At 43.4% G+C, this 14,054-nt stretch overlaps 1 protein-coding gene across 1 annotated transcript; it reads left to right on the top strand.

Moving 5' to 3' along the window:
- Positions 1–9,422: 9,422 nt before the first annotated feature.
- On the top strand, positions 9,423–10,322 carry LOC134353479 (circumsporozoite protein-like). The gene has a single exon (XM_063061483.1). It carries the CDS (start codon positions 9,423–9,425, stop codon positions 10,320–10,322), a length of 900 nt encoding a protein of 299 aa, XP_062917553.1.
- Positions 10,323–14,054: the final 3,732 nt, after the last annotated feature.

Here is a 14,054-nt window from a genome sequence, read left to right as displayed (position 1 = left end):
TTCATTCAGACAAGTGTGAGGTGTTACACTTCATCAGTACCAACCAGGGTAGGTCTTACACAGTGAATGGTAGGGCTCTGAGGATTACGGTAGAACAAAGGAATATGGGAATACAGGTCCATAAGTCATTGAAGTTAGTGTAACAGGTAGATAGGGTCATAAAGAAAATTGTTGGCACATTGCCCTTCATAAATCAAAGTACTGAGTACAGGAGATGGGATGTTATGTTGAAGTTGTTTACAGTGGTCCCTAACCTCCGGGCCACAGTCCGATACTGGGCCGCGAAGAATGCAGCGGTGCAGCGGTAGCCGGAGCGCACCCCGCACATCTTTAAGAAAAAAGCCGAAATAAACAAGCTAATTAATTAGGTGCCGCCCGGCACATAAATGTCGGCCCAGATCAGAGGCGATTGTCGATTTCACTTGCTCTACGCGATATTCACTCCTCTTTCTAGGGTGCTGGAGCCTTTAGCTGTTCCATTGTTTGGTCAATTTAAACACCAACCCAGACAGGCTAAAAAGACAGGGCTGTCAGGATCGAGGTGACCTGTTGAATCTACACAAACTACACAAAAGTATAGGTGCTGCCATGCTTTCTTTGTAATGACAGTTACGTGCTGGTCCCAGGACAGATCCTCTGACACCTTTCAGAGAGAGAAACGTCGATCCTTAATGCCGAAGAATATAAAGTTATTGACCCCCTCCACCTCAGTTCCTCTAATGAAGACTGGCTTCTGGGTGGCACCTTGTTTATTTCATCTTTTTCTTAAAGATGTGCTGGCTGCGCTTTGGCTACCACTGCACCTTTGCATGCTTCATGGCTCACTATCGATCCACGGCCCGGAGTTTGGGGACCACTGGTTTAAGATGTTGGTGAAGCCTGATTTGGAGAATTGTGTGCAGTTTTGTCACCTACCTACAGGAAAAATGTAAATAAGGTTGAAGGAGTACAGAGAAAATTTACAATGATGTTGCTAGGACTGGAGGACCTGAGTTATAAGGAAAGACTGAATAGGTTAGGACTTTATTCCTTGGAGCGTAGAAGATTGAAGGGGGATTTGATAGAGATATACAAAATTATGTGGGGCAGAGATAGGGTAAATACAAGCAGACTTTTTCCACTGCGGTTGGGTGAGACTACAACTAGAAGTCATGGGTTAAGGGTGAAAGGTGAAATGTTTAAGCGGAACATGAGGGGAAACTTCTTCACTCAGAGGGTGGTGACAGTGAGGTGCAAGCTGTCAGTGCAAGTGGTGCCTGTGAGCTCAATTTGAACATTTAAGAGGAGTTTGGATAGGTACATTGGATGAGAGGGGTACAGAGGGCTATGGTCTGGGTGCAGGTCGATGGGAGTAGGCAGTTTAAATGGTTCAGCACAGACTAGATGGGCCAAAGTGCCAGTGCTGTATTTTCCTATGACTAATATCATATTGATATGTAGTAGAACCTGGGGTAAATCGATGGGAATATGGGGGGTACAGATTAGAGGGAAACAGTGAAGGAATGGAATTGCACTCTGAACTGGCACAGACTCCTCCTACATCATAAGAAAATATTGAATTAAAGAGAGGACATTTCCTCATAGGATAATCTAGAATGAATGGATTATTGTTTAAAAATAAGGGCTGGATGGAGACAATGTGAATAATGGCAATTAAGCAAAATACTGAGCCCTGCCAAAAAGCCCATGTAAAACAAAAGCTCTTACTGGCTTGCTTCAAGAAGGCACAAAGGGCACCTTCTGAATCGAATGGTGCACGGAGCTAACACTCACCTGGAAACCATGTGACAATCATTTATGAATAGTTCAAATTGGCAGAAAGCTTTTTGTTCAGCTTGGCTCCCACTGGATCATGAGGAAAAGTGTCAGCAGAGAAGGAGTGCCAACATTTACAATCAAAGGGTTTCAGTCACACGTCAGCCACGCAATGAGGAGTTTAGGAATTCAGGTATCATCAACAGCTATTGTATGACTCTGAGTTTCATTTCCAATAGTGAGGGCAAATGGCATTTGGTTTTCAAAGGAAGAGGATTTGTGTTCTGGAAATGTGATGTCTTGTTGCAGCTGTTCTGGGCCTTGGTGAAATCACATGTGGAGTATCATGTACAGTTTTGGACTGTCTGTGAGGAAGCATATTCTGGTTATGGAGAGAGTACACAGAACAGTCACCATTCTGAAGTGGCAGCACTGGCATATGAAATTGGGCTTCTATGCACCAGAGTTTGGAAAACTGAGAACTATCACACAAAACCTACAAAATTGCTGCAGGACTGGACAAGATGAAGGAATGTGATAGTGTCGGAATCTAGAACCACAGTCACAACCTAATGACAAGGGGCAGGGCATTTAAAAGAGGAATAAAGAAAAAAAATCTTCCTTCCAGAGACAGGTGAACCAGCGGAAATCTCTACCACAGAAAGCAATTGAAACTAAATCATTAATTACTGAATATTCAAGAAAAGGTTAAGTATTGTTCTTGGGGCTGGAGGATCAAGAAAAGCTGGACCAGGATGCTGAATGTAAGTGATCAGCATCATCAGATTGAACAAAGGAGCAGGAAACTGGGGAAGTAAGGAAACTGGCATGAAGTCTATGGAATTAAGGGAAACAAGTAGTGAGATCATGGAAACTGTACAGATTGAAAAGGAGGAGGTGCTTGCTATCTTGAGGCAAATTAAAGTGGATATTTCCCCAGGACCTGACAGGGTATTCCCTCAGACCTTGAAGGCGACTAGTGTCAAAACTCCTTAGATTCTGGACTAGTTCCTGAGGATTGGAGGGTGGCTAATGTAACCCCACTTTTTAAAAAAGGAGGGAGAGAGAAACCGGGGAATTATAGACCGGTTAGGCTAACGTCGGTGGTGGGGAAAATGCTAGAGTCAGTTATCAAAGATGTGATAACAGCACATTTGGAAAGCGGTGAAATCATCGGACAAAGTCAGCATGGATTTGTGAAAGGAAAATCATGTCTGACGAATCTCATAGAATTTTTTGAGGATGTAACTAGTAGAGGGGATAGGGGAGAACCAATGGATGTGGTATATTTGGATTTTCAAAAGGCTTTTGACAAGGTCCCACACAGGAGATTAGTGTGCAAACTTAAAGCACACGGTATTGGGGGTAAGGTATTGATGTGGATAGAGAATTGGTTGGCAGACAGGAAGCAAAGAGTGGGAATAAACGGGACCTTTTCAGAATGGCAGGCGGTGACTAGTGGGGTACCGCAAGGCTCAGTGCTGGGACCCCAGTTGTTTACAATATATATTAATGACTTGGATGAGGGAATTAAATGCAGCATCTCTAAGTTTGCGGATGACATGAAGCTGGGCGGCAGTGTTAGCTGTGAGGAGGATGCTAAGAGGATGCAGGGTGACTTGGATAGGTTAGGTGAGTGGGCAAATTCACGGCAGATGCAATTTAATGTGGACAAATGTGAAGTTATCCACTTTGGTGGCAAAAACAGGAAAACAGATTATTATCTGAATGGTGGCCAATTAGGAAAAGGGGAGGTGCAACGAGACCTGGGTGTCATTATACACCAGTCATTGAAAGTGGGCATGCTGGTACAGCAGGCGGTGAAAAAGGCGAATGGTATGCTGGCATTTATAGCAAGAGGATTCGAGTACAGGAGCAGGGAGGTACTACTGCAGTTGTACAAGGCCTTGGTGAGACCACACCTGGAGTATTGTGTGTAGTTTTTGTCCCCTAATCTGAGGAAAAACATCCTTGCCATAGAGGGAGTACAAAGAAGGTTCACCAGATTGATTCCTGGGATGGCAGGACTTTCATATGAAGAAAGGCTGGATGAACTAGGCTTATACTCTTTGGAATTTAGAAGATTGAGGGGGGATCTGATTGAAACGTATAAAATCCTGAAGGGATTGGACAGGCTAGATGCTGTCCCGATGTTGGGGAAGAACAGAACGAGGGGTCACAGTTTGAGGATAAAGGGGAAGCCTTTTAGGACCGAGATTAGGAAAAACTTCTTCTCACAGAGAGTGGTGAATCTGTGGAATTCTCTGCCACAGGAAACAGTTGAGGCCAGTTCATTAGCTATATTTAAGAGGGACTTAGATATGGCCCTTGTGGCTAAAGGGATCACGGGGTATGGAGGGAAGGCTGGTACAGGGTTCTGAGTTGGATGATCAGCCATGATCATACTGAATGGCGGTGCAGGCTCAAAGGGCCGAATGGCCTACTCCTGCACCTATTTTCTATGTTTCCAATTGCAGGGGCCCTGGCAGATGTATTTAAAATGTCGGTGTCTACGGGTGAGGTGCCGGAGGATTGGAGAATGGCTCATGTTGTTCCGTTGTTTAAAAAAGGATGGAAAAGTAATCGGGGAAATTATAGGCCGGTAAGTTTGATGTCGGTAGTGGGTAAGTTATTGGAGGGAGTACTAAGAGACAGAATCTACAAGCATTTGGATAGACAGGGACTTACTAGGGAGAGTCAACATGGCTTTGTGCATGGTAGGTCATGTTTGACCAATCTGTTGGAGTTTTTCGAGGAGGTTACCAGGAAAATGGATGAAGGGAAGGCAGTGGATGTTGTCTACATGGACTTCAGTAAGGCTTTTGACAAGGTCCCGCATGGGAGGTTAGGAAAATTCAGTCGATAGGTATATATGGAGAGGTGGCAAATCGGATTAGACATTGGCTCAACGGAAGAAGCCAAAGAGTGGTAGTAGAGAATTGCTTCTCTGAGTGGAGGCCTGTGACTAGTGGTGTGCCACAGGGATCAGTGCTGGGTCCATTGTTATTTGTCATCTGTATCAATGATCTGGATGATAATGTGGTAAATTGGATCAGCAAATTTGCTGATGATACAAAGATTGGAGGTGTAGTGGACAGTGAGGAAGGTTTTCAAAGCTTGCAGAGGGATTTGGACCAGCTGGAAAAATGGGCTGAAAAATGGCAGATGGAGTTTAATACAGACAAGTGTGAGGTATTGCACTTTGCAAGGACAAACCAAGGTAGAACATACAGGGTAAATGGTAAGGCACTGAGGAGTGCAGTAGAACAGAGGGATCTGGGAATACGGATACAAAATTCCCTAAAAGTGGCATCACAGGTAGATAGGGTCGTAAAGAGAGCTTTTGGTACATTATTAATCAAAGTACTGAGTATAAGAGCTGGAATATTATGATGAGGTTGTATAAGGCATTGGTGAGGCTAAATCTGGAGTATTGTGTTCAGTTTTGGTCACCAAATTACGGGAAGGATATTAATAAGGTTGAAAGAGTGCAGAGAAGGTTTACAAGGATGTTGCCGGGACTTGAGAAACTCAGTTACAGAGAAAGGTTGAATAGGTTAGGACTTTATTTCCTGGAGCGTAGAAGAATAAGGGGAGATTTGATAGAGGTATATAAAATTATGATGGATATAGATAGAGTGAATGCAAGCAGGTTTTTTCCACTGAGGCAAGGGGAGAAAAAAACCAGAGGACATGGGTTAAGGGTGAAGAGGGAAAAGTTTAAAGGGAACATTAGGAGAGGCTTCTTCACACAGGGAGTGGTGAGAGTGTGGAATGAGCTGCCAGCCGAGGTGGGTAAATGCAGGTTCTTTTTTAATATTTAAGAATAAATTGGACAGATACATGGATGGGAGGTGTATGGAGGGATATGGTCCGTGTGCAGGTCAGTGGGACTAGGCAGAAAATAGTTCAGCACAACCAAGTAGGGACAAAAGGCCAGTTTCTGTGCTATAGTTTTTCTATGTTTTCTATGGTTTCCAGGTCTGAAGTGTTTCTTAGGCCATCCTCCCTTCCCAACACACCAACCTCACCTGTTTGGGCTATTACCTACTAGCTATACTCCTGCACTCCCCATGCCGCGTTCTGCCTTCCTTTCCAGTCCTTATTTATTGATTGAAATACAGTGTGGAATGGGCCTTTCCGGCCCTTTGAGCCGCACCACCCAGCAACCCCCAATTTAACCCTAGCCTAAACATGGGTCATTTACAATGACCAATTAACCTACCAACCAGTACGTCTTTGGACTATGAGAGGAAACTAGAGCACCTGGAGGAAACCCCCGCGGTCACAGGGAGATTTACAGACAGCAGCAGGAATTGAACCTGGAGACACTGGTACTGTAAATCATTGTGCTAAACACTACACTACGGTGGCACCTTGGCCTGAAAAATCAACTGTTATTCCTCTCCATAGATGCTGCCTGACCTGTTGAGTTCTTCAGTGTTTTGTGTGTGTTGCTCAAGATTTCCACATCTGCAAAATCTCTTGTGTTAGGAGATTGCTATCTTGCCTCTAAAGAACCCGTGAACTTGCTGCATTATTTTACTGCAGGTTTTCCCTGATCTCAAACCTAATGTGCAGTATATCTCTGAAATACTGACTTTTCCTACTCTGCAGATGATGATATCTGGCTCTGTGTGTCTGATAGTAACTTCTGTATTTTCCCTTCATGCAGATGTTAACTTTTAAAATTAAGATTTCATGTCTTCAGTGGAAGTGTTGTTTAATAATATCTAGTGGTGATTTTCATTATCTGAAATCAAATAAATTAATGTCATGATTTCTATATTTTCAGGACTTTCTAATCAAAATGATGGATGCCACTTACAAGGTCATACCCCAAAGTGCCATTGGGAAATTCACTGTGATTCACAACCAGATGTATCTCACATTTTACTTTGGAGATCCTGAAACTCTTCAGCTAATAGTTACCTGGAACTTAAAAATGAATACTTACATACAGATTGTGGGATCATCAAAGGTACCTTGTCTAAAAGACTATAATTATACCTGTAGACATAAATGTGTTCACTTACAGTTGCCATTTGGTGTAAACCACAGTAGGAAAGTTAATTATAGGCACCAGGTAAAATTAGTTCCTAATCCATTTGTTCTTTGGATTTAAAAGTGTCAAAAATAACTGCAGTTCTCTGAATATGATGCTCATTTATCTAATCTGTTGTGTCTACATATAAGCTCCTATTGCTTTGTATTTGTCTTTACTGTCTGGCTGAATCCAAAATGGAGCAATTTGAAACTCAGTGGAAGAATAACATTTCTATTTCTAAATCAAAATGTCAGAGAAGATAAATGGAAAATGGGTAATTGCAGTTCTGCAGTGCCCTAAGTGATAATTAAAGGAGCCCTTGAACATAAGACCATAAGATATAGGAAAAGGATTAGGCCATTTGGCCTATCAAGTCTGCTTCCCCATTTCATCATGGCTGATCTATTTTTCCTCTCAACTGCAATCTCCTGCCATCTTCCCGTATCCCTTCATGCCCTGACCAATCAAGAATATATCAACCTCTAGGGAAACATGTCTACCCTAGTTCTAAACACTACTTCAGGTGTCTATCTGCTATCCCTTGCATCATCCTCTTGTCTAATTCCTGGCACTCCAGTAGATCCAATTTTGGATAAGCTTCCCAATTTTAAGTAAGAATTCCTAGATAATTCCAGGCAGGGTTTGTAAAGGTCAGAATTGCCGATTTCGTTTGCCATTTGCATAGTAACTCCTCCTAGCCCACTAAGCCAGCCTTTTACCTGTACCATTATCAATCATTTACATGTATGTTGGGAACTGTGGTAATTGAGTTTGCTTGTCAGAGCTGAGCCCATCTTCATTTACTAGGTAACCCCATGTCTTGATAATCTGGTAGATAGACAATCATCCTGGTCAGAATTACTGTCCAGATTTTTTTTTTAATTTTCTTGGCAGCCATTTCACTCTCACAGTCCTGAGGAACAGTCTCATCCCAAAACGTCGGCTGTTTATTCATTTCCGTAGATGCTGCCTGAGTTCCTCCAGTGTTTTGTGTATATCACTCTCAGCATTTTTAAAGATTGCCATTACAAAAGTGAGGAGCACCGACAAGGTTCCCAATCCTTTTTCATTCATTTGGTTATCAGCATAATGTTCATTTACTTTCTGCTTTTACACCCTTAACACAAATTCATTCCTGCTTGACATCAACCAATCGCAGAAATGAGGAAATCTGCAGATGCTGGAATTTCAAGCAACACACATAAAAGTTGCTGGTGAACGCAGCAGGCCAGGCAGCATCTCTGCAGATGCTAGAATTTCAAGCAACACAGATAAACTGCAGATGCTGCCTGGCCTGCTGCGTTCACCAGCAACTTTTATGTGTGTTGCAGTGGCAGAAATTTAGTTTAGTCAAAATGTTGTGTACTTTTTCCTACTCCAGTACTGTGTGTGGTGCTAGTGATAAAATTCAGAACAGTAAAAGCAGAATGTCAACTGTGTATGATAATCCATCAGAAAAAAATCACCTTTTTTAATAATAGTCCCAATATCAATGCAAAATGATATACAGTAATTAAATACAGACAGTATGTGATCTCAAATCATTAAAAGTGGCTAACTTTCTTATTAGTTTTCAGTGTGTGGACTCTGTGGCAATGCCAACGGGAATATAAAAGATGAACTCATAACTCAGACCCACTATTCAGCTTTCACTTTAATGAGCTTTGTAAATTCTTGGAAAGATGATCCCTTGTGTGAGGATGTGACTGAAGTTGTGTATCCATGTGCTAAAAATCCATATCGGAAGTCCTGGGCAGAGAAAAGATGCAAAATAATTCCCAGCGATGTATTTCGACCTTGTCACAAGTTGGTGAGTATGTCCATACGTTGGAGGTTTAGTGCACATTATGAATTATGTGCACAGAATTCCCAGTGATATATTTCGACCATGTCACAATTGGTGAGTATGTCCATTGCTTGGAGGTGTAGTGCACATTATGTAAGTGCCATGGATAAGTAGTAGACTCAGTTTTGAAGTCAGTGTTTAAGTGAAGCTGCCCATAGTTCAAGAGACTCAGCAGAGAAAATATCTTGCAATATTTTCATCCTTCCATATTTTAAGTTCTGTGGCAGAAGTTTTGGGTACCATGGTCAGTATGGACTTGTTGGGCCAAATGGCCTGTATTCCTGCTGTATTTTTCTATGGTTCTATCAGAAGACAATCCCAACAGAGATGGAAAAACAACATATATATAATAAAAACAGGCAGCCAGTATGCAGAAAGAATTGTGGACAGCAGTGTCTTAAATAGATGAATTGCTGACTGGGAGCTACCGAACCATGTGAATATTGACCAGGTATCCATCTGCACACCGCACGATCAGCCTGCCCTGGAGCGATGTAACTGGGGCAACCAGACAGGTGAAATAAGCACCACCCATAAAAATATCAGACATAGAACACAGATACAGGCACTTTGACCCATATGACCATCAAGCCCACATTTACTCTAACCCTGCATGAATACATTTTTACTCTCAGATTCTATCTTTACACTCTATAGAAAAATTTACAGCACCAATCAACCCACATTTCTTTGGGATGATGACAGAAATACGTGCCCTGAGCTCATTTAGAAGGAGAGCATACAAACCTCACTCAAAGAGCACCAGACCTGAGAATGGCACCAGGCCTGAACCTGACACCAGATCTGAACCCAGTACCTGGTCTGAACCCAACACCGGATGTGAACACAGTACCTGGTCGGAATCCCACACTGGCTCTGAACCCAGTACCCGGTCTGAACCCGACACCGGATGTGAACACAGTACCTGGTCGGAATCCCACGCTGGATCTGAACCCAGTACCCGGTCGGAATCCCACATCGGATCTGAACCCAGTACCCGGTCGGAATCCCATACCGGATCTGAACCCAGTACCCGGTCTGAACCCGACACCAGATGTGAACACAGTACCTGGTCGGAATCCCACGCTGGATCTGAATCCAGTACCCGGTCAGAATCCCACATCGGATCTGAACCCAGTACCCGGTCGGAATCCCACACCGGATCTGAACCCAGTACCCGGTCTGAACCCGACACCAGATGTGAACACAGTACCTGGTTGGAATCCCACACCGGATCTGAACCCAGTACCCAGTCGGAACCCCACGCCAGATCTAAACCCACTACCCGGACTGAATCCAGCCTCGGATCTGAATCCAGTTCCCGGTCTGAACCGGACACCGGGTCTGAACCCAGTACCCGATCTGAATCCCACACCGGATCTGAACCCAGTAACCGGTCTGAATTCCACACCAGATCTGAACCCAATACCTGGTCGGAACCCGACACCAGATCCCAACCCAGTTCCCAGTCTGAATCCGACACCAGATGTTAACCCAGTACCCAGTCGGAATCCCACACCGGATCTGAACCCAGAACCCAGTACCCAAACTGAATCTGACCTCGGATCTGAATCCAGCTCCCGGTCTGAACCCGACACCGGATCTGAACCCAGTACCCAGTCTGAATCCAACACCGGATCTCAACCCAGTACCCGGTCTGAATCCCACACCTGATCGGAACCCAGTACCCAGTCAGAATCCCACACCGGATCTGAACCCAGTTCCCGGTCGGAATCCGACATCGGATCTGAACCCAGTACAGGACCTGTAAGGCAGCAGTACTACCAGCTGTGCTAATGCACTGCCCCAAAGTTAAGCTTTCTAAGTGTTCACCCTTGTGCCCTAAACACATCAGCCTTGTATGAATCTCCAAGTACAATGCAAAATAATTGGGTGGAGGAAGATGAAAGATAGTATTCTGGAGCATCTAGTGCAACCCACAAACCTTTCTATTAACTCAGTAATTCACAAGCACATTGTGTAGTAACTGAAATGGCAATTAATCAGTGCACAGTCATGCCAACGGCCGGGACAGAGTCTCCCAGCATGTCAATATCCAGGTCATGTCAACGGCGAGTCATGCCAATGTCCGGGACAGAGTCTCCCAGTATGTCAATATCTGGGTCAGGTCACTGTCCAGGACATGCCAACGTCCAGAACAGAGTCTCCCAACATGTCAACGTCCAGGTCATGTCAACGTCCCACAGCATGACTTTATGTGACAGCTGTTGAGATGGTTCTTTCAAGCTGACTTCAATGATCATTCAACAGTCTGATTAACCCATTAAAACAAGATCAGGATACACCAAGTACACAGGAGACTGGGAGACACTGGACACTGGGCATTGGGACCGGGAGAGATTGTATACACTGGGCACTTGAACTGGGATACACCCACTACAGAGGACGCTGTGACGAGGAGACACAAGTACACAGGATACTGGGACCAGCACACACCATATACGCAGGACACTGGGTCCAGGAAATGTGGAATGGCGTACATTGGAGTCTACAGTGATAATTCCCTATGAATAAAGTGACAAAGAATAAATAAAATGCGAGAGGTAAACCCGTGACTGAGTGTGTTAAAGTGTGACAGAAGCTCATAGAATTTATAAGTAAAAGTATGCCATAGAAATTCAATCGAGAATAAGTAAGAATAATAAAAAAAAAATCAAACCTGGGCTCTTTATTTGAATGCACAAGATTTCACAACATGATAGATGAGGTGACAACACAAATAGCAACACCCGAGCATCACCTAATTGCCACTACAGGCACATGGTTGCAGTGTGAACAGGGCTGCCTACTTGCCATTCCAGGTGATTCAATCTTCCAAAAATATAGGCCAATGGGGAAAGGAGGCAAATTATTGTTTTAATCAATAACAATGAGTCACAATGCAGATACAATGGATAGCGATGGGAAGTGGGTAGAAACATTGAAGGGCATGGGAAAGAGCCAAGGTGGAGTAATCTGTGGGTCTTCAAAGTGTGGGCTTCTTACCAGGGGGAAAAAAAGTATGTATAAATGGAACTGCAACTGTCATTGGGGGGAGGAGGGGTTAATCTGCAACTTAATTGGACAAACCAAATTCTGGTTTACTTTATACTTTATTGTCGCCAAACAATTGGTACTAAAACATACAATCATCACAGCGATATTTGATTCTGCGCTTCACACTCCCTGGATTGCAAATATTAAATATTAAAAATATTAAAAATAGTTAAAATTAGTAAATATTAAAAATTTAAATTATAAATCATAAATAGAAAATAGAAAAATGGGAAGTAAGGTAGTGCAAAAAAACCGAGAGGCAGGTCCGGATAATTGGAGGGTACGGCCGAGATCCGGGTCAGGATCCGTTCAGCAGTCTTATCACAGTTGGAAAGAAGCTGTTCCCAAATCTGGCTGTACAAGTCTTCAAGCTCCTGAACCTTCTCCCGGAGGGAAGAGGGACAAACAGTCTGTTGGCTGGGTGGGTCGTGTCCTTGATTATCCTGGCAGCACTGCTCCGTCAGCGTGCGGTGTAAAGTGAGTCCACGGACGGAAGATTGGTTTGTGTGATGTGCTGCGCCGTGTTCACGATCTTCTGCAGCTTCTTTCTGTCTTGGACAGGACAACTTCCATACCAGGTTGTGATGCACCCTAGAAGAATGCTTTCTACAGTGCATCTATAAAAATTAGTCAGGGTTTTAGGGGACAGGCCAAATTTCTTTACTTTTCTCAGGAAGTAAAGGCACTGGTGGTCCTTCTTGGCAGTGAACTCTGCTTGGTTGGACCAAGTCAGGTCATTTGTGATATTTTCCCCAAGGAATTTAAAGCTTTTGACCTGTTCCACTTGCGCACCACCGATGTAAGTTGGGTCGTGCGGTCCGCTACTCCTTCTGAAGTCAACAACCAATTCCTTCGTCTTGCTGACGTTGAGGGATAGGTTATTGTCTTTGCACCATGCCATCAGGTTCTTAATTTCCTCTCTGTACTCAAACTCATCATTACCCAAGATACGGCCTACAATTGTGTCATCAGCAAACTTATATATTGAGTTTGATGGAAACTTGGCTACACAATCATGGGTGTACAGCGAGTACAGCAGGGGGCTTGTGGGGCACCTTGCCTCTATGAAGAAAAGTGTGTCAGGGCTTGCTCCTTAGAACAATATGTTCCAGACCCTAAACAGGAATGGGCTGATTTATATTTGCTGATGTAATGAGGAAGGATTAACATGAGACCTTGTAGTTAAAGATCCTTGGGAAGCAGCGACCACAAAATGGTAGAATTTTGGAAAGAGTTTCAGATTGAACAGCCGAGGTCCAAAACTAATGCCTTCAACTTAATTATGGGCAATTACAATGGTATGAACGTGGATTGTCTAAAGTGGACAGCTTAAACAGGCTAAGACGGGAGTTTCCAACCTGGGGTTCACAGACCCCTTGCTTAATGGTATTGGTTCACGGCATAAATAATTTTGGAAACCCCTGGGCTAACAGATGGAGTATCAGATTAAAAATTTGAAATAATTTTGAGAGAAAACAAATAGAGTATCAAAATGAACAGTCAAAATTTCCATGGATATTTACAAAGTAAGAGAGTGACTGAGGTTAATGTGGGGCCTCTAGAGTATGTGACTAAGGAATTAATACTAGGAAATACCAAATGGATTGAACCATTTTTCAAAATGCATCATTCTTTGTGGAGGAATGGCAAATATTCCAATGTTAAGGATGGGCTCTTTTCAGATAGTGTCAATTTGGTGCACAAGATTTTATGGTATCAGAGGAAGTGATTAGGTATGAATTGAAAATTGGTAATCACAGAGAAAACAAAGTTGGAATAAGTGGGTCTTTTTCAGGTTGGAAAGGTGTAACCAGTAGAGCATACAAAGAATCAGTTCTTGGCCCTCAATTATTGGGACAGATGTAAGGTTTCCAAATTTGCCAATGACATGAAAGTCAGTGGAAGGACAAGTTGTGATATGGTTGTTGCAATTTTGCAACAGGATGTAGACAGATTGAATGATTGGGTGAAACCCGACCAAATAGAGTTTAATGAAGGAAAGTGTGAGGTCAGGCACCTTGTTCTAAAGAATCAAATGGCAGACTGCAAATGAGTGGAGTTCAAAGAGAGCAATAAGCAATCTGCTGAGAGAACTCGATGTTCAAGCTACATATGTGGAGGTTTCATGTCAAAACCCTGTGTCAGGACTGAGAGTGGAGAGGTAAGATGGCCCGTATAAAGTGGGGAAGGGGTTTGGCAAGAAGGGAGTCCAAGGCAATTGGTGGGAGTAAAATGGCAAGTAGGTTGGCACAGGCAGAGAAGGTGAGCAGCAGTGGAGCTGGGAGACAGTGGCTGGTGATTGACAGATGGAAGCAGACCTCCCTTACCTGACAATAGCTACCAATCTAA

Source organism: Mobula hypostoma, chromosome 11 (assembly GCF_963921235.1).
Source record: "Mobula hypostoma chromosome 11, sMobHyp1.1, whole genome shotgun sequence".
NCBI lineage: Eukaryota > Metazoa > Chordata > Chondrichthyes > Myliobatiformes > Myliobatidae > Mobula > Mobula hypostoma.
Note: the sequence above shows the minus strand (reverse complement) of the source record. Positions and strands in the feature narration are given on the sequence as shown.

Excerpts from the sequence above, each read along its gene's own strand:
- LOC134353479 (XM_063061483.1), top strand. The coding sequence starts at position 9,423 with ATGGCACCAGGCCTGAACCTGACACCAGATCTGAACCCAGTACCTGGT.